Source organism: Rutilus rutilus, assembly GCF_951802725.1.
Source record: "Rutilus rutilus genome assembly, chromosome: 7".
In the NCBI taxonomy this organism is placed as follows: Eukaryota; Metazoa; Chordata; class Actinopteri; order Cypriniformes; family Leuciscidae; genus Rutilus; species Rutilus rutilus.
The window spans coordinates 31,442,893-31,464,362 of NC_140221.1; the positions used below are offsets into that span (position 1 = coordinate 31,442,893).

Consider the following 21,470-nt stretch of genomic DNA (forward strand, 5'->3'; position numbering starts at 1 on the left):
GAAGCTGCGCAATATTGTAGCATCATTGATTCTTACTGTGGGTGACGACATACTGACTGTTCCAAGATGGCGGGCGCGCCGACGTGTTTGGAGTGGCAGTGGCATCTACTTATACATATCTATTGTTGAGGTGTACATCGGTTGTACACTCGTTATATTGTGCATTGTAGGATTGAATGAGTGCACTCGATTACGCCCACCATGGTTTCGGAAACCACTACAAACGACTGTCCCCTCAAGTAGTGCGATTTCGGATAGAGCCCAGGTTATTCTAACATGTTGGAGTGGTCTCAGTCTTTGCATGCTGCCCTCTATCGTACTGGAGGCGATAGCTAAGTACGATAGCTAAGTATGAGCTTGGAATGTTTGGTTATATGGAGTTTTTGACTTTCAAAACAAGTATATATCACTATAAAAACAAATAATTTGTGATATATATATTTTTTTTAAAATAAACAACTATCGTCAATGACAACACTGCCATACTCGTGCTTGCCAGAAGCGTCACATCTCCATGACAACGCAAGACAACTAAAAGGAAGGTTTCTCTCACGGCCTATGAAATCGCTGAAACTGTATACATACTGATGTATTTTAGTGCTTTTGAACTGCAATTACGACCAAAAGGTTCAGCAAGGTTTGTTTATCCACAAAACCATCTGGGAACCGTGTTTCTCAAGGTGTCATCTTGCCCAACAGGTTGGAGATCTTCTTTCAAACAATAACCCTAACGCTTGCCAACATATGTCATAGCTGATAACTTTGCGACGTTGTTTGCGATAATATAATCAATTTGTACTGTAGTAATTTTCATTTATTATTATTTTCCGACAAATCATCATTTAGTGAAATTGTCTATAATATTTCTATTTTACCAGGGATTCAACGAATCAGAGATGGAAAGTCCTCGTATTGGTGTGGTGAGAGAGTCTATGCTGCATCGTCCTCTATTAATTAAGGTCAGGACTGATGTTGATGGATTTGACTACAGTGAACTAACTCTGTAAACTTATTTCTCTGCATAGCACCATATATTAATTATTTTTTCTAACATATATATTTAATAAATAAATAATTAATAGTCTCCCAAACAAATAATTAGTCTTTATGTGTTCCACAAATGAATGGGGGGCATCATTTATTGTTTGCAACCACAAGAAAACAACAACGCCATAACTAAAATGACCACTAGGTGGCAGAGTTAGTCTCAGAATAAATCTAACCATGACAGTCATGCTTGTGTGATTTAGTTCAGCGTTTCAACGCAATGTTCCTGGAAAACTCCAGCAGGACTGCACATTTCGGGCGTCTGCTTTATTTCAGGTCACTTTGCACTAATACTAATAAGCTAAAAATAAACCATGACAGTTCCATAAAAGGGGTTTCTCAGTGATGCCATAGAAGAACTTTCAATGAATTAATTTCATTGAACCTTTTTTCCACTGCAAATAACCCTTAGTGCAAGGGAAATGTTCCATGGATGTTAAAGGTTCTTCCAAGAACCATAGATGCCAACACAGAACCTTTATTTTTAAGAGTGTGCTGTACTGAGATTTGAGGAATGGTGTTAATATGCAAGATAGTGCTTTTCTCTGCTTTCTCCTCTAGTTAACCCTCTTTGTTAGCCTCAGCGCAAGTCTCGAATCTTTAACTAAGTACTTCCAGCGTATCTTTCATCTAATTCTGCTTCATTTCAACTTCATCAAGTCTTCCACTGAAGCAGAAGAGAGAATGAAATGAACCTGCACAATCCTCAATGTTTCTCCTTTCCCCTCGCTCCCATGGCCTTTCTCTCTTTTCACACTCATCCAATCATCCTGTCCATCCCTGCTGGGATAAGAGGCCTCCGTTAGACCTTTGCTTGCTCTCACCCCTCCTTTCTTTCTAATGTTCTCTAGGGTTATTTGATATGCCCCTTTTGACTGATGCAGAAAATAGGATTACTGTATTTAAATGACTATGATAATGAACTGCGTGCATGTTCCCATAGTCCCACGAGATCAAGGATTTCTCATTCTTTTTCATTGTGAGCAGTCATAGCTACAGGTTTTGGCAATGTGCTGGAACAATGACAGAGTCATCTGTGAGGATTTAAGCTTTTGTTCTTGTGGCGTTGCCTGATGTTGCTCTATTTCTTCCCTCTCGTGCATCTAGTTTTGAGAGCTGTAGGTTGGAACGTTCACCCTCATCCTCCTTCAATCAGCGGAGGCTGTCTTTGCTTGCTTGCTATGTAACGGGAGACCCGTGAAAGGCTCATATTCATTAAGAAATAGGCCAACTGCAGCAAGTCCCTTGTGCTGAGAGCATCTCTTGTCGGCCTGCACAGCAGTTCATCATCGCTGGAGTTTTCTCTGCTTATGCAGGGCTGATGTATGGTTGTCCCGTGGGGAAAAGGGACATATATCGTAGTAATGTGCTAATGGGCCTCAAAGTGAAAAGGAGATGAATTAGTCTGCATCTACACTCTTAAAAATAAAGGTTCTGTATTGGCATCGATGGTTCCATGAAACTTTTAACATCCATAGAAACCTTGGAAAAGTGGAAAAAGGTTATTCAGATTATTAAAATGTTCTTCACACACACACACACACACACACACACACACACACACACACACACACACACACACACACACACACACACACACACACACACACACACACACACACACACAAAAAGGTTTGTTTAAGACCTATTCACTTAAAGGTTCTTTGGGTAACCCAGAATCATTCTTATGGCATCGCTGCTAAAACCTTTTGGAACTTTTATTTTCGAGAGTGTAGAACCGTGTTTGTGACCAAAAAGTTGATGGTGAGAAAAGTACAAAAAAGGCCTCTCCTCTCCTCTCCTCTTGTTAATTCCTTTTTGATGAGGCATGGCCAATAAATCCTGTTTTCATGCCTGTATTCCCTGATGACCAGTAAATTAGAGATCAGGGGAGCAGATTTGGGGCTTTTGTTGTTCTCTGGTGTCTGAGAGAGACCTGCTGTGCAGCAGGCTGGCTGGGCCCTATTCACAGTCCCCTCTTCCCACTCATTACCATTCACTTCATTCAGCCTATGTAGCTAATGTTAGACACGGCAATCTGCGGTTCATTCTTAAGCAATTCTGTACTGTATCTGATATTTGCCTGCAGCGCAAATATATTATGTATATGTGGTCTGGTCTAAAGCTGTTTTTGCCTGAATTAAACTTTGACATATAAAATTAAAAAATATATATCTTTTGAAGGCTCAGGGTGCTTTAAAAAGCATGATCAGAGTGTGAGATTTGGCAAAAGAAGCTAAAAATTGTATACAGTTGCCTACTGACTTTAATTGGCCTCTGGAATTTATTTGAATTGCAAAGGAACTGGCCCGGACCTTGACCTTCACCCACCTCAGCTGTTCATAGGCATCTACAGTTAGGCCTACGAATACAGTGCCTCATAAGCCCTCACGGTTGCAACACAGGCCCTTATTATTAATGTGATCCAGCTGGGACCACTGTAGACACAAGCACAGAGAGACAGATACATAACCATGAACCCAATACATAACTGTAAAGTGCTCGCATATTAGATAAATGTAAATGAGATATGTAAAGAGACCTTTGGCATATGCAGTCTGTCAAAACAGGGGCTGTATACATTCATTTATGGATTAAGAGAATGAAAATGCATATATCATTCTTGTCCATGTTGTAGTGTTTATGTTATCTATATGTACTAACAGGAAAAAATCCAAGTTCTTAAGGCCAATTTACAAGGATGATGTCTATAACGATGAACGATAACGATTAAAAATCGTTCTAAATATAAAGAATAGCAGCCCACACCACAACTATAACGATAATAGCAGAGAAACGATATCCTTGGAATCAGTTTCAGAACGATTCTTCCTCTGTTGAACGATAAAAGCATTGACAGCCAATCAGAATCCATCCTGCTTTAAGAGCTTGAGCATTTAAAGCAGCAGACAACATAACTGCAGTGCGCGCTTAGAATAAACAGAACCAATATATAGCTTATATAGTTATTGATATAGTTATCTTTTTTGTTCTTGGTGTGAAAGGGTCTTTAGTAATGTCATTATGTTGGTTTCAAATGGGTTTAAAAAACTTTCATGCCATTTTTAAAAGAGATTAAATTTAATAAATGAATTGTCAGCAGTCATTACTCCAATCTTCGGTGTCACATGATCCATCAAAATCATCCGAAATCATATGCTGATCTGCTGCTCAGGAAACATTTATTATTATTATTATTTTCAATGTTGAAAACAGTTGTGGTGCTTCTAAAGAACAGCATTTGTTTGAAATAGACATATTTTGTAAAATTGTAAATGTCTTTACTGCTTTTTTGAATATTCATTTCTTCAAAACAAAATGTTACTGACTTTATACTTAAAAGAAATTACGTTACTGACCCAGTTGCATATGTTTAATTGTCTATGTACAATTTTAGTCCAGGTTGAGGACAGCTTGAATTCTTGGACATGTCTAATTACTGTATTGCTTATTCACATGGTTTAAACACAGTTTGTGATCCATTTTTCATTAAACACACCCACACGTCCATACTTAAGCATACATACATCTAAAGAGGTAGGATAACACTCATCTGTATTGGAAAAGGGTAGCACAAGCTTGCCCAGACACATGCTCCCAATTAGCTGGGCCTCTTTATGGAAATGCCTCATCAATTATACCCAAAGCTTCAGGATTTGCCACACATAAAGAGAGTTAGCATCTTAATAACCAGCCAGACTATAGAGGAGATGAATGTGTGTGTATGTTTGCGTTGCACATATGCGCACATTGACATTCTGGGGATTTTAGAAGTGGGCTGATATTAATTTAGAGTTGACGGATTTAGCTAGAGAAGAGAAAAGCTGTGATCTGATGAGAAAGTTAGGGTTATGATTCCACTTCCTCTCCTCTCAGCATTTTTGACCTAATCCTTATAAATTAGCTGACTTAAACATCTTGACATTTCCCAGATTCCCTTCTAGTATATTTTGACCATGTTTCCTTCTTGATGACAGCAGCTATATTTGAATTCTCTCCCCATGAATTGTATCAGATCACACAGCAACAAAGATACAAATTCTTTCTAGCGCTTTCCCACTTTCACTTTCTCTCTGCCATTCATTTCCTCAATTTAGCTTAGTTGAGATGAAGAGATTAATTTTAAGCCAATGTGCCCGCTGTCCCGTAATCAGGCACCAGATGGCGCTGAACCGAGCTGGAAGAGCGGGAGATAGTTTGGGGAGCATTAGTGCCGTTATCCTCTAATCATCATCGTGGGCACATTTATTTGTAAGTCTGACAGAGGAACTCATGGCAAAGCTGTCTGTCAGCGCCGATGAGATGAGATGATCAGGCCTGGCTCACAATTCTCCATGCCGCTGCCTGAGAAGATTAAACTGGTTTCACTGGGACAGCGCAAACCTAGTAGGTCTTGGACAGGAGGTGCAGACCAGTTTTATCCAGAAGCTTCCTCTCTGAAATGTGTGTAAATCTAGTAGCGAGGCTGTCAGGAATGATGTCTGGGTGAGATTCAGGAGAAAAAAACACACAAATACCACATGGTATTCGCTTAGAGAGACAACATCTGAGAAAAAGCAACTTGTGCAAGTGTTCAGTGCTGTGATAGACTCTCAGGGTCAGCGCTAAGCTAATCTCAGCAGCTCAAGCGAAATCCTAAAAGCACACATGAGCAAGAGAGACACAAAAGGACGGTGAAATTAAAGCACGGGTGCCTGAATGGACTGAAGGGGTCTCCTTAGTAAGAGATGATTATGTCCCCCTGTTCTCTGTCTCTTTTAGCCTGTGCGAATAATCTGCTCCCGCTGACCCTCGTGTAGCCTCTCCTGAAGCCGCCCTATTCTCATGCCGGCCTCTGGTTCATTCAGCAGGTCCATGCCTGGTTAATGAAAACACAATATAGAGACAGATCACCAGTAAATGACAATATAAAAGGAGCTTTTGCTTAACATAATCCTTCGCCCGACTTGCCTTTTCTGTTGTCCCCTTCTCTTTCAGCCCTTTTATTGTGAATGAAAGGCCCAATAATGTTTTGAGGGGTCTGATTAGCCGTTTTACGCCAGCGGTCAACACGTTCCTTCAGGCATCTCTAAGTGATCTCCTCAAAACAATCTGCAGATTAAAATTGCGAAGGGGATTAAAGGGCTGGCCGAGAAGCTTGGTGGCACTTACTCAAAAGATTGGCGCTTTTAAGAAACGTTTGATACGTTTCAGCTGATATGTTAACTAGAGGTTGGGTGTCTGCGAGTTAAAAAGGCCCAAAAAGATTTAGGATCTCTCAATTTGGTCATACTTAGGGATTCGGCATAAAAAAAGAGAGCCGAGTTTGGCAGTTGTATTCGCTTTCTGGGGGGCTTTACTTGCCCAGCATGGTTGGTGGGGGTCCAGTGACAAATATCTTTTAAATCCATTTTTCAATGTAGACTATTCAAAGCTCAGAATGAAGGATTGGGGTTTTTAAACAAGAATTAAGTCTTTAGAACACAGCAAACACACAGAGATCTCCAGAGATGATGACAGACTCACCATGCTAATTCGTTTCTCCTTCCAAAAATCGCATACGGCAGCATGAGGAGAACCGCCGACATTAATGTAACTCTGTGACTGACACATGAGCACACCTCCCTCATGTTCCATCAAAGATCAAAGATACGTGCTTCTGGAAAGCTCAGGCACCATATTCCACAGATCACTTTTGATACATCCGGTTGTCACCTTTGCCGTGGTTTGATTCTCAATTTTCCACCTTTTCGAAGCTAAGCTGCTCTTAAAACTAGGCTTTGAGCTGTTTAACAGAGCTCAGAGAAAAATACTGGGCTTTTCTTTTGCCCCACGAGAGAATCTTTTTGAGTAGATGATGATAGGGGGTAAATCCCCCTACCCAACCCCCCCAACACACACATGGCAGGATAAGTGTTGCCTTTTTCAACTCTTTAGCTGTCAATCATCTTACAGTTATGACTCTGGAGACATAAATCATACTTTACATGAACCGACTGGACTACATTGTGCTAGTGATTCAGACTGAGACCTGACTGAAGAAATCAACCATCAAGATCACTCGCATCAACGTTCAATGGGAATTTGTTTTTACTGAGCTGCCAGACACCGCAGTCATTTGGGCTTCTTTTGCGGCATGTTTTATGGTAATAAGTTTGTGCATAATTATGATTTTATTAATAGACACAATCAGATGCTTTTGGTGTGCTAGAATTTGAAGGTATGGGTCGAAAAACTGCCTGTCAATCACAAAATCAGCTGCCACTCTAGAGGTCCATAAAACCTTGACATCGTGATGCATGCATTGTCTTGTGCCGTTAAATGCTTCAGTTTAACAGCACTTTTACTGTGGTGATGTAATTGATGCTGATTGACAGTTTGATTGACAGTTTATAGGTTCAGAAAAACATTGTTCTGAAAACCAAAAACAGCTACTGTTCTCTGTCAGAAAATATACGCATAAGTTTGGAGACAAAAATAGATGTAATTAAATTTTAATTTTAATTTACATTTAGAATCAGAATCAGAGAATTCATTGCCTATTTATTTTAGCATGCTTACACACAAAAGGAATTAGCCATGATGAAGCTTCAAGCACAGTGGAAAAAATGTAATAGCCTATATATCAAGACAGATTAAAAAACAAAATAGGTGAAAATACAAACTATAACACAAGTACACAAATATCTATAGATACAGTTATGCGAGGGAATGTGAATAAGGAAAGTGGTTGGATGTCAAATAAATAGTGTGTTGGGTAATGCATGTTTTTTTAATCATTATTGCACAGTGGGGAGAACTTGGGGGCATTTTAACTGTTCATGAGGTAGATGGCCTGGGGGAAGAAACTTTTCCTGATGCCTTTAATACATTTTGTGTATTAAAATACATGCCTTTAAAATATGTGCCTTTAATACATAACATAAAAAAAAAAAAAAGGACATAAGGACACTATTCATGAAATAGTTGTATTTATCTCAGTCCTGTTTGTTCTCTATAGCCAGCTCTTGGAAAGGCCAAGTTGAGAGGTTTGTCCTGTCCAGGACCTGACTTTGTTTTTGGGACGGTGACCACAGTTCAGGATGGAGGAGTGCCAGAGGGTAAGTGGCAAAACAGGGGTAGTTCTATATTTGCCTTTAAAACTTTAACACTGTATATTGAAAACATCATTATGATACAATCACTATGAAGCTACATATACACTAACTCAAAACCCTTTGTTTATGAGACACCACACCCGTTCCCCATCAACTCTTGTCACAGGATGATGTCACAGTGCGTTTTCTTGAGTAAGTGTCCCCTCAGGCACTTAGCCTGTGCTGTCAGTGCGCTCCTGTTAGCATACTAAACTGTGGCTGGCTTCTGCACTGGCTCCCCTGTCTCACACTTTAATTATGCACTTCCAACGGACGACAGGCAGTGACTGCAAGTGTCAAGCCCTTATACAGTCCCATGAACTATGATGAAGTTACCCTGTCATGCTTATCTAAGCTTACTCATCACAAATCCTAATGTAACTATTATTTCAGAAAACACCCAAAACTGATCTCTGCTTGGTTTTGAACATGTCAATCAGAGCCCTGCTGGAGCCTATGCCTACTGTTATTTACCTGATGCCAAAGGAAGGCGCTGCCAAGTCACCAAAGCCATTGAACAGTTTTGTGTTTTCTCTTGCTGATCTATCTATGACTGTGTCTAATAGTTTGATTAATGCTAATATTTCTAACTGAAGTGTTCCGAAGAAGGTAGAAGTATATTTCAATCATGACAACTTTCTGAATGAATTTAACCAGCATTTCTTAATAAACATGGAATGTAGCCTACATAGCAAGCCTATGGGTCTTGCGGACTAGATCTGCTACGTCTGCTGCTGGATAAGTGAGGATACATCTAAAAATGCACATGAAAACAGAGAGAGAACCATAACATAGAGAGACATTTTTGTGTTATCAACTTCAAATTTGGAACACAACTTGGTTAGACATATGGTTTTGATTTTCTCGAAGTTCAATTTTTTTTGTAAAATATATATTCTGTAAAAAATAAAAAATGTTTAGTTTAGTACATTTGCTTTATAGTGAATTTAAACTTATATAACTTTTTTACACTTTCATCTGTGAAGTTTCACATCTGCAATAATCTGCTGAGTATTCTTTAAAAAGTTCATGAATTGCAACCATTTAAGTTCAGATCTAAATGCTCAAAAAGGGGGTGACAGTTAACAGGTTAGACAATTACAGGTTAAAACAAGATAAATGTATTTGTTAAAGATAAAATACTTGTTTTCAGAGAATATGTCTTGAATTCCGTTTTTCTAACCCTGTTGGAAAATAGTTGTTCTTGTTTTGCACATAAATCTAACAATATTATTTGATTTATGCTTAATATTCAAGATATATCCTTTGAAAACAAGTCTTTGCATCTTCTGCATTTTCGCTCCTCATGTAAATTTAAGGAAAACCAAGACAAAAATACTAATTATAAAAATTGGTAGTGCAATCCTCCTCAAAGGAATTGCGCGTGCTAAACTGTATGTATCATTGGAGTCTTACCTGATTTCATAGTATTTTCCTACTGTGATTTCTCTCTCTTTTAGCTATCTCCAACTGGCACACTCACACTATGTCTACCAGAAACAGGGTGGCTGAGAGGGATTTTATTGGCCTTAATCGAGAAGGGGTCAAGTCAGGATTGGTTACTGCTAAAGAGCTGCAGCAGTACCGTGCCACCCATGACATTCGGCGCCAGCCATTGACCAGAGAAGGGTTTCGCAGGTCTGCCCCACCTCGCATACCACAAGATGCTTCATTTGGTATTTCTAATAGGTGAGTGTAATAATGGTCTCAGCCTCATTCACTAGTCTTAGCTAGTCTTAATCAATCCAAAGCTGTGCTTGGAAGAATCGGAGAGACAATCCTTAACAATTTTAAAGGAAAATATTAATACTAATATTCCTATTAGTTAGTATGTAATTTGAAATCTCAATAATCATTTTTTATAAAGATGAATAGAGCGCATTAACAGCATCTCTATTTATTGATATACATCTTAATGACACCTCCATCTGTCTTCTGTCTTTGTCTCTTTCCCACTGTCTGTTCACGATCTGCCACCCACATATACACACCCTCGCGTCAGAAATAGGCAGTGAATCAGAACATTCAAAAACACTGGCTCCGAACAGTAAGAATTTATTGTCAGCCACAAAGCCTTGTCTATAAAATTTCAATACAAGTTGGGATACATTCAGGAGCATAGCAGGCATTATAAACCATTATATTTGAATGGTCTATTATTAATAATTAATACCTTTTCTTACATTAACAATTATAGTAATTTGTGGAAGATTATTTGGAAAATAATCATTATATTTTAAGAATGTTGTTTTGCTTAGCTGCAAATTGTAGCCCAGCCATGTTAATAAATGTCTGAAGAAGCAAGATTATTGGCGTATGTTTTACTAGAAAATACTATTTCAGTCTTTAAAGATGTCAGAATATCAAACATGAAATCAAAATTGACACTTATTGACACAAAAAAAAAAAAAAATTAATATTGCAGTATTTATTATAATGTATCCGTGCACATCGTTATTATTATTTTCACCATTAATTCATGTGCCCTCATAATCTTAAATCAAAATAACTTCCCTTCCCTCTTGCAGCGACATCTCTTCTCTTCTGATGACGTGTTTAAAACCTGTCACTCACATGAGATCACAGCAATAGCAAATCACAACCAACCAATCAAGTCTCGTACTACATTTTTTCTTGTTTGAGAGGCCATCTCACTCAGATATACATAAGAATAGGGAAGTAAAGACTATCACAACTTTAGTTTCATGTTGACTTCAATTCAAAGTGTTACTTTTGGCATATCTTTGTAATTAAGTTTGTAAGTAAATCGTACACCAATATTTTTTTCTTAGCGTTATTAAACTAAATAAATCCTAATATGGCCATCACCCAGCAAGTCATTTAGGACTCTTGGGTGAATATTATGTCTCTTAATTAATATTCATGAGCCAGTCTGATAAGGCTTATAATGTGTCCCCCTCACTTCTCATATCGTTCTTACTTTCCTGAGGGAGCAAATCTGTAAAATAGGAGTAAGAACAGGACCCTCTCTTACATCATTTTTGTGTGTGAATAAGACGTGGGTGAGTGTTGATCAGTTTAGAAAGTGATTTGGGCTGTCTTGTTTTACTGGATGAGGCAAAAAGGAAAGAGCAGGAAAGTAAAAGAGGTATAGAAATGTCTATATCTGTAAGAAACAGAGAAAGAGGGAGAAGGAAAGAAGAGAGTACTCATCTTTGAGCTCTGTGCCCACTGAGGTATGACACAAGCACTCTGCTGAGAGCAGAGGTATGATTATTACATTGGTCCGCAGCACCACAAGCTCCCTTCACTCCTTCCTTCTGCCTTCCACCTGCTTTCTTTTTTGTTCTCCTTCTCTTGGGCCTTGATACTGTTGAAATGGAGCTGAATTATTTAACTGAAAACACAGCTTTGTGTCCAGACTCTCTTTTTCACTCACACTCGCGCACACACACACACTTGATGTTGATACATCCAGTGTGAGAAGTGTTGGGTGAGAGTGTGTTTCAAGAGCCAGTCAGGGGGAAGGATGTCTGGAGCAATGAGAGGTAAGATCAGGGGTCCACAGGGACTTGTTTGGCCCTGCACTATATCCATCAAATGCTGTTTGCCAATGCCACGGTCAGCCCTAATGAGGGTGTGCTAGGATCCTTGCACAAAATGTCACCATCCCAATACACACACACACACATGAAATACAGCACACACTTACATATCAGAGCAACACTACTACATCTAGAGATGTCTCCTCGAGAAATAAGAATGTTGCTTTTTTCTCAACTTTACACCTGGCAATCCAGTATCAAATGCCAGTGAAAGTGTCCGGAACTCCACCTAGCGTTAGGATAATTGGATCGGGAAGCTCTCGTAGCAGTCTATTTAAAATCATTAGGATGTTGAGCCAATGATCACAAGGCTCAGATAGAATATACATCAATTTTTTAATTTTTTTTTTTATTAAGAATTAACACTAACAGCATGATATACATATTACTGGAGATTATGAGTCTTGTAAATCACAGGCTTACTAACATAGTGCACATTATTATTATATAGAGGCCATGTTCACAGCATGTATAGTTTTAAGTCCTATTTTTGACAACCGCATTCTACAACTGAACTCTCACACATACATTTTTAGGGCTCACAAACACCTTTTCGGTGGGCTCATTCTGTGTGAATGGAACTGTACTGCAGTACTGGAGTTGTCTGTTATGGCGTTCAAAAAGGACCCAGAAATAAGACTTCGCTTTAAGCACTTGTCTCACTAAATATGACGTCTGCATCTGCCATATGTAACATCTGCGTCTAAATTTGAGTGATCTTGAATTTTAAATTATCTTAAGTAAATGCCTTTCCCCCCCTTGCCTTTATATATTAAAGGGATTGTTATCTAAAAAATGAAAATTTCTGTCATCATTTCCTTCCAAATCTGTATGACTTTCTTTTTTTCTGCAGAGCACAAAGGATATTTAAAGAATGTTAGTAGCCAAACAGTTTTGGTTACCATTTACTTTCACTGTATGGACAAGAAGAAAAAATATGTTTATGTTCTACAGAAAAAGAAAAGTCATACAGACCTAGAACAACATGAGGTTGAGTAAATGATGACAGAATTTTCATTTTTATGTGAACTATCCTTTTAAATATATTGTCTAATAATTTGATTATGCTTTTAAGTACAAAAACGAGTATAAATCAGTTCCACAGAACTCAGATATGGGCAACCTGAGAAAACTGTTTTGTTCTATTTCAGACCATCTACCCCAATCTCCGAGCTCATGGAGAATAAGTACGCTCAGAGATGGCTGGAAGAGCAGCAGGCCAAGGACAGAGCCCTACAGGCCCATCAGCATAAGAAGGTCTGTGGAGGATCTCACAAAATCACTTTAATATTAACTTTTGCTGCAAAGAGAAAAGTGATTAAGCTGTAAGCATCCATAGAAGCTGCCCCTTTTCTTCACAGGCTCACCTTGGACGTATACAGGACACACGAACCAGCCTGCTCCGCAAGAGTCGGCCCTTGCCTGAGGCCCCATCCACGTGGAAACTACCTCGTTTCCAGCAGGTGAAAACTTAACACTCTGTAAAATCATATCTGTGGCAACTTTCAGTGGTTTAGTTGACTCACACTGAAAGGATAACCAGGATAAGTGTACTGTGTGTGTGTGTGTGGTCCTGGTAAACCCTACCTTATGGGGACAAAATGTCCCCACACAGATGGCAATATCCAAAATCCATGTTGGGAAATGTTTTGGTCCCCATGAGGAAAACAGCTTATTAATCATACTAAGTGATGTTTTTTGAAAATGTAAAAATGCAGAAAGTTTTCTGTGAGGGGTAGGAGTAGGGTAAAGAATATACATTTTGTACAGTATAAGAATCATTATGTCTGTGGAAAGTCCCCATAAATCATGAAGACCCAACATGCGTGAGTGTGTGTGTGTTTGTTGTGACAGTGTGTCGTATAAGAAAAATTCAGAAAAACCCATGCTAAAAGTAACAATATCTGCCTCAAGCCCTTACAAATGTTCACATGTACACTAACCCCTTCAGTTTTGGTCCCTCTGCTAGCCTTAACGCAAAAGCACCCAGTAAATCAAAAGTGCTTTGTTTTATTGGTCTTTTGCGTTGACAAGCACACCACCAACCTGACAGCTCTACCTGTCAGCGGTGCATAAAAATTCTCCATTGACAATCCCCAATGCTTCCAATTATGAAGAAATCAGACTCCCGCTGAGCTAATGATGGCCCTTACACACATCCTAACACACCTTTACAAGCACTGACAGAACACCACAGTACATATAATGCACTAGCCACAGTATTAATTTACACAGGGCTCTAGACCTCGATTAAAATAGTTGCAATAAATACAACAAAAATCATAATTTAGTATTTTTGTAAAATAATTTTAAACCCAGCCGATAAAGCTTTGTGTTTTGTCTATATGAATTTCATCTTGTTAGAGTGTGTGCTGGTGTTTCTCGCACAAAACAACGAACACAGCGCAGGGCCTTCATATGCAATTCATGCAAGTCATTTAGTTCTGATTTGAAATGAACTGGAAACCGGTGAAGTAATTTTCTTTACGTTTGTGAGACTTGTTATTGACGTTTGCCACGTTAATGCGTGGAAATAGGTTTGGATGATTGGATAAATGAATAATGTTATTCTAAAAAACGTAAAATATTTTATAACAAATATTATTGGTTGAGAATAAAAACAAATTTAAAACCACTAAAATGTTCTTTCATCATAGCACAGAGAAGTAACTGTTGTTAAAAGCTAAATTTAAAAGCTTTGAGAAGTTGAAAGCAATTTTAGCAAAAAAAAATAAAAAATGTTTGGCTCCTAAATATTTCATTTTAGGATCCAATGGATCCATGTCATTTTTGGCTAAACATGCATATTATGCTTGTACTGTACATTGGTATCTCATACTGCTAGTTTTCCTTTTTAACTCTTTTCATGCACTGCTCGTCCATCCTGTTTCTCCTCTCTGTCTGAATATATCCTCTGCAAATTACAACCCCCTCCCCAACCACACACACACACACACTTCCCGTGGCTGCCTGTCCTGTCGTCCACCCTCAGTCGGCTCTAATGAGGGAGGGAGAGTGTTATTTTGGTTGCACGCCTGCGCTAAATTCTCTCTTGTATGACAGCTGATGGAGAGAGAGAGGAGCGTTAACCTTATAAAAGATTTACCTCTGCTCATTACAGCCTGTCAAGTAGCTGTCCTGATAGCGCCAGGTTCGACATTTGCATCCTTGACTCTCTTCTTCATTCTACACTCATTTTCTTCATTCCTGTTGTTTGTTTGTTTGTATTGTCACCTTCTCTTACATCTCTTTCATTCCACCTTTCCGGAGACGTGTGTTCCTCCTATTTAATTCAAAAAGGTTTGGAGGTGTCAGAAGTGTTTGTGGGAGGCAACTGATTTTTTAGGGTAGAAAAAGGGAAAGTAAATATATTTAAAACATGATGTGACACACCGGTAAAGTTTCAGTGCGTTTTTGCTGTTGTGAATCATGCCATAAACATGAACTAGCGTTTGGAAGATTTTAAACGTATGAAATACATATTTGAAACCCCCTGGCTTACATATCTGCAGTTTTGAGCCATTGTTCAAATCATAAATGTGCTGTGCCAACAAGTTCTATTATTTAATAGCTGTCAGTATACATTTTTACGTACCAGCTTAGATGCTACAGAAGTAAAACGTGGGCAAAGCGTCTCTGCTGCTTTTTACAGGGCTATGTTTTTTAATGTTCAACTATTCTGACTACACTTTTGTGTATCAAAACAGAATGTCTTCCATGTTCCAGTAGTGCCATCCGTGTTACTTTCCTCTGTCATTCATATTTGTTTTGTTTTCAATGTTGAACTTCGATAGGCCTCAATCTAGGATCTATCAATCTAAATCTCTAGGACAATTTATCAGATCAGATGATATTGCATTATCTTTTGCAATAAATTAAATAAATGTGTATATATATATATATATATATAGCATAACATTTATGATATATAGAACACACACATGTGTTTTTACCCAGACAGCAGTCCACTGAATATCAGTGTGAAATTCTGTTTTGTATTCTGTAGGTGGGACCAGCTCTGGACACCTTTCGAGATCCTGAAGCCCGGAAGAAAGCCATGAATGCCCACTACTCAGAGTCTGTAAGCAGGAGAGGGATTCTGGGTCAAGGCACTTACACAGTGGATTAATAGAGCTAAGATTATTACATCTCAGCCTCTGTTTATAAGGATTCTTCTTGAAGTAATAATCTCCAAATAATAAAATTGACAAAATTTGTTCTCCAGTTGTTTAGTATGTATGTATGTATGTATGTATAGTTTTGGCAAAACAAACACACACACACACACACATTATTTGAATATTTAATAAACCTAATGGATCTAGATCTTTTTTAAATTGGGACCTGGGATATCTGAGGGTTCGGATGGGGGTTTCTGGGTCTGTACATAAAAAAAAAAAAAAAAAAAAAAATTGGTTTAGATGTTGTTCTGAAGAAGAAGAAAAAAGGAGAAGAAACTGTGGCAAAGTGCTAAATGTAAAATACAGCATCTTGTGCTGGATCCACGTCACGTATTGCGTGTCTGCGATTTATTTAGGACAAAAAAAAAAAAAAAAAAGGGAGGGTTGACTATGTTTCTCCCCCTCCCGCAACACGTACGTGATCATCACCCCCCCAAAAAACACCCTTTAACCAATAACGACGTGGCGCTCAGGACAAACGCGGAATGGACACCTTTAAAAGCGTGTTCCTCCTCCGGTATTGGCTGTTTCCTTGAGGGTGTCATTTTCAGGTCGTGGAGATCACTGCCTGTGTTTATACTCTGTTACACAGGTTTAGTCCTCGCAGACCTGGACTAGAACATTACACATCAGCATCGGGTTTAGGTCAGAGCATTAGGGGGTTATGGTTGTAGTTGTGCCTCAAGAAAGCCAGATAAGTTTTCAAGCTAATGAATAGTTATAACGAGTGCTTACCGTGCTCTTATGTGCGGGTGAGTAGTTGTACCTGTCCTTGGTGCTGAAACTGACCTGTGCACTTCACGGATTCGCTTTTGAGGGACTGTACGAGAGCAATTTCAACAAAACTGAGCTGCAATCAAAGACAGAAGAAGGATCTGGTAAAAAAAAAAAAATCACTCATTAACATTGGACCTTTTTTTTCTGGGACAGTATCAAAAGGAGTTTGGAAGTCTTTTTTTCTCTCCAGAATTATGATCTGATTTTACCGTTTTGAATCTGCAATTTTTCTCAGCTGCATCACCAAAACAAGTGTCTGAAAGGACAAATGCACATTTGATATTAATTAGACTCGCAATGGAGGTATCAAACGGGTCGAGCTTTGGGATCGAGTCTATTCTTTCTCACAGACCTAGCAGTCCGTGTATGTCCAAAGGGGACTGCGGGTCTCCAGCGGAGTTGAGCCCGCGGTCGGACCTGGACAGCGGCTGCTCGTCGCCTCCCTCCCCGAGACGGACCTCAGTAGAGGACGCAGTGCAAAGACACGCTCGCGCTCTCGGACTGGACTCTCCTTTACAAATATCCCAGCAGCCGAGAACAGTCACGTCCTCGTTCTTGATCAGAGACATACTAGCGGACTGCAAACCTCTGGCAGCCTGTGCTCCTTATTCCAGCACTGGACAGTTAGCACAAGATGCTGAAGACTGTATGGACAAACTTCACAGCAATTCGTCCTCGGACAGTGAATACAGGGGTGAGACACTCTAAGCTTGTTTTTTTTTTTAATAAACACATCTTGCAAAGAAATATTGAAGCTAAATATATACTCAAAAGATTTCTAATAGAAACAATTACATTTTTGTTTTAACATTTTATATTCTAATTCTGTTCAAATTAATTGTGCGCTTTTACATTTCTAAGAAATCAGGTAAAACATAAGTCATATATATATATATAGCTAAATTATGTTTAAAATCAAGATCTAAAATAAGAAAGAGGTTTTTCTAAGAGATCACGAAATAAGTAGGCTACGAATAAATAGGCAGCATTGCTTACACCCGTAAAGAAAAATATATCAAATTTAGATTTTTATGATCATACTTTCGTTTTTGTTTCTCTTTGTTCCTCTAACGCAGTTCAGTGTAATTAATTGTGAAGGTAAGGTATTTAAATTAGAAATAATCTCTGTTTTGGAGGTCACTTTAGTCAACATTTCTAATGATTTCAAAACCAAACTAAATGTCCCTGGTGATACAGATACAATCGAGAGGATCTGTTTGCTCTGATTAGCAATAAAGGTGTTTCACTAAATAATTTTGGATTTGGCCATCTGATGGTAAAATGTGTATCCTAAAGCGTCTCATGATAGGCTATCAATCCGCATTTGAGAGAGTCTCAAGTTCTCATTGCAGCTCGATTAAGCTGCTTTTAAAATTATTTTAATGCAACATTACAACAATATAGGCCTAATTTGATCAAAAACAAAAAAAGTTTTAGTGCTGTTGAAACGTCTGTCTAAACCACAGACATTTAAAATAATTAAACATGTGGAATTGAAGAAATGAGGGAAATTAAGGCAGTAAAACAAACAAAAAAAGTGTTTCTGTCAAAATGGCAAATGTTGATGGTGTATTTGTTTTCAGTGAAAGACGAGGCTGATCGCGAAATCTCCAGCAGTAGAGACAGCCCCAGCTCCAGGCTGAAGAAGCCTCGTAAAGCCCGCACTGCGTTCACTGATCACCAGCTGGCGCAGCTCGAGCGCAGCTTCGAGCGTCAGAAGTATCTGAGCGTGCAGGACAGGATGGAGCTGGCAGCATCTCTCAACCTCACTGACACACAGGTCAAAACATGGTACCAGAACCGCAGGTGAATACAAACATCTTGTGAAACATCGTAGCCTATTTTATTTTTTTACAGTCAATGATACAGAAGTATCTTAGCCTATTAAAGAAGCTGAGTCATAATGTGGACTGAAACATTTTAAAAGGTAGGCTATAAATATTGGCCTAAAAGTTTTATATAAAAATAAATAAATAAATAAAAAAATTGAAATATTATTTATATCAATATTATACTGTAAAAGAATTGTTTGTTGCGGTTGCTGTCATGCTGTCAAATTAAACCACAACGGGGAAAAAGTTGTGCACAACTACAACCTCGCACACCATGAGTCCAACACATTTAGTTATAAATAATAAATTACTGCATCGTGTATCAATAATTTAACTTCCGAGTAGTAATTAAACAATTGCCAAAATTATGAATTATTTATCTGAAATGGCTCTTTGCTGAGTGACAATTTGACGGATGAGTGTTCAACAGGATATTACACGGATTCATCCTCGACGAACAAAACTTTCCATGAATCGGCAAATACTTGTTCACGGTTTACCAATTAACATTCAGAACACTAACTGCATTAATGCGATTTTGGAATAGGCCAAGTAAATAGCCTATTTGAAATATTTTTAATAATGTTGGTTTAAGACATTTTGGTTAGGCTAGCCTACACTTTATTTTAAGGAGTCCGTCACTGTAAAAAAATATTTTCAAGATTTGTTATCACGACTTTTTATCTTTTGTTAAATCACCTTATATAATTCATGTGGTTCAGACAGGCCGAACATCATATTTTGAGTTTTTATTTATTATTAAACCAATCTCCTTTGTTGCATTAACTCAAAATTTTAATTTCAATGGACTCAAAATTTTAAAGCAACCAGGTCACTTTTTTAAGTTAAACCAACAATTTTTTAGTAATAATAATTAACTAGCTACATGCTACTTACTAAGGTTAGGGTTTGATTTAGGGTTAGTTGCATGCAATTATACATAATTTATAGTTATTACTACAGTAGGCTAACTACATGTAATGTGTAACAAGGACACTGTTACCGACATTTTTTATTGGGCTACTATTGCTTTAGTAGCAACTTATGGCTACTAAAGATGCCTATTAAATATATTTCTGGACCTTAATTTTGAAACATTTTCAAATCACCAACTTTTCTTATGGTAGCCTACTTTGCATGACCTAAACAAAACGTTCGTTTCCATAAAGTCAATTAATGCAAAAAAGTAAAGACCTAAAATACAGGCACCTAAAGGCTTTGTTTTATGGTTTTAGTGTCACATGACAAAATGGCTTCCTGCATGTTAGTTAGGCTACTCCACACTTTGATCTGGCTTACATGTTTTTCCAACAAAATATTTTATTATTATTATTGTGCTAAACTACGAGAACAATTCATTTTCTCCCCAAGAATTTCAGCCATTTAGTGAGAATATTTTAAGAAAACACGAACACTGTAATAATGTAAATCAACGAGGCCTATGTTTGTTTGTTTCAAACAGAACGAAGTGGAAACGGCAGACAGCAGTTGGGCTGGAGCTGCTCGCGGAAGCAGGGAATTACTCAGCTCTACAGAGAATGTTCCCATCACCCTATTTCTACCCACAAAGTTTGGTCTCTAACCTCGACCCGGGACCAGGGTTGTACCTCTACAGAGGGCCGTCCGTGCCTCCACCACCCGTTCAGCGGCCTCTGGTCCCGAGGATCCTCCTGCACGGTCTTCAGGGCGCCGGAGATCCAGCGTCTCTCTCTGGAGTGATACCGAGACACACGTCGCGATGAACTGATCCAACCTGACAGCAGCTCCAACCTCAGGAACGACAGAAGGGTTGCGCTTGGACAATAGCTACCCGTGTAACTGAAAATAGAAACGCGCAATAATAGACTTTCCAAATGACTCTGACCAAAAGGCGAATGCTAACTATTTATTAAACTTTAACGTGCGAAAGAAGTTATCAGAAAATTATTTGTTGAGGTTCCATCCCCCCCATGAACCTCGTGACTGTTTTCTGATATGAACTCGCTTTTCCCCTAAGAAATGGCGTGGTTTATTTGCACAAAATTATGACGCAAACTAACCAAAATAAACATCATAAAATAATTGTAGTCAACTTCAGTGGAACCATAGGCAATACTGAAAAACTGTGGATTTTTTTTATTTTAGTCTACCTAATGTTAAAAATGCATTTTACGAACAAAAATAATAAAACTAAAATGACTGATTAACAAATGTTGTATAACTGAAATGTAATTTGTCACCGATTATTGTGATGGTGGTTGTATTGCTGTGCGGCTGTTTAACAAAAAACAAAACAAAAAAAACAAGTTTCCTCAATGAAATTCACAGATCAGCGCAAAACATGGCTCTGCAACCTGTTTAGACACTTAAACTGTTTTTGTGGAAATAGTGTTGTGGTTATGGGTACTTTTCAACCCCAGTTCAACAGACGCCAAAATACTTTTCTAAATAAAAGACTGAGAATTTGTCACATGTATATGACGGGAGTAATTTATTCTTCGATATCCTCTTGGTCAAGCAATTGTTGTATATTTTTTGTGGATATATGATGCATAAAGTGGGCTTTAGAAATGAGCAAGTATGTATAGGCCTACACACGAAAAAAAGTCTGCAACGGAACAGAACACCCGACAGCCCGTGAACGAAATAAAAATGTCATGTTTCCAGGGCTCATATTGCGAAACGCGAATACCACTTTCTCACAACAATCTGCATTTGCATCAACATTTACGTTTTTAATTAACACAACCATACAAACTACTGCCAATGGAAACCTTTTGTGAGCCCTCTTCAGGCGCTTCGTAAAGAGCAGTTCACCCACACCGAAATGAGAGTAACTGGGTAAGTGGTTTGTTGTTTGGGTTTAATTGACCAATCATAATAGGCGTTTCATTATTACAGACCAATCAAATTTTTTACAATAGGCCTTTACCGTAATAAAGCGACCGTGAAACGTAATATTCCAGTCAAATT

At 38.4% G+C, this 21,470-nt stretch overlaps 2 protein-coding genes across 2 annotated transcripts; both read left to right on the forward strand.

The window, feature by feature from the left end:
* The first annotated feature begins 609 nt into the window (after positions 1-609).
* On the forward strand, positions 610-15,968 carry cfap77 (cilia and flagella associated protein 77). The gene is made up of 7 exons (XM_084413400.1): positions 610-699; positions 879-959; positions 8,027-8,126; positions 9,623-9,851; positions 12,880-12,985; positions 13,090-13,191; positions 15,735-15,968. The coding sequence occupies exons 2-7, from the start codon at positions 897-899 to the stop codon at positions 15,855-15,857; spliced, it is 723 nt and encodes a 240-aa protein (XP_084269526.1). The 5' UTR covers positions 610-699; positions 879-896; the 3' UTR covers positions 15,858-15,968.
* A 527-nt stretch (positions 15,969-16,495) lies between these two features.
* barhl1a (BarH-like homeobox 1a) lies at positions 16,496-20,969 on the forward strand. The gene is made up of 3 exons (XM_084413399.1): positions 16,496-17,380; positions 18,270-18,492; positions 19,981-20,969. The coding sequence occupies exons 1-3, from the start codon at positions 16,984-16,986 to the stop codon at positions 20,258-20,260; spliced, it is 900 nt and encodes a 299-aa protein (XP_084269525.1). The 5' UTR covers positions 16,496-16,983; the 3' UTR covers positions 20,261-20,969.
* The last annotated feature ends 501 nt before the right edge of the window (positions 20,970-21,470 follow it).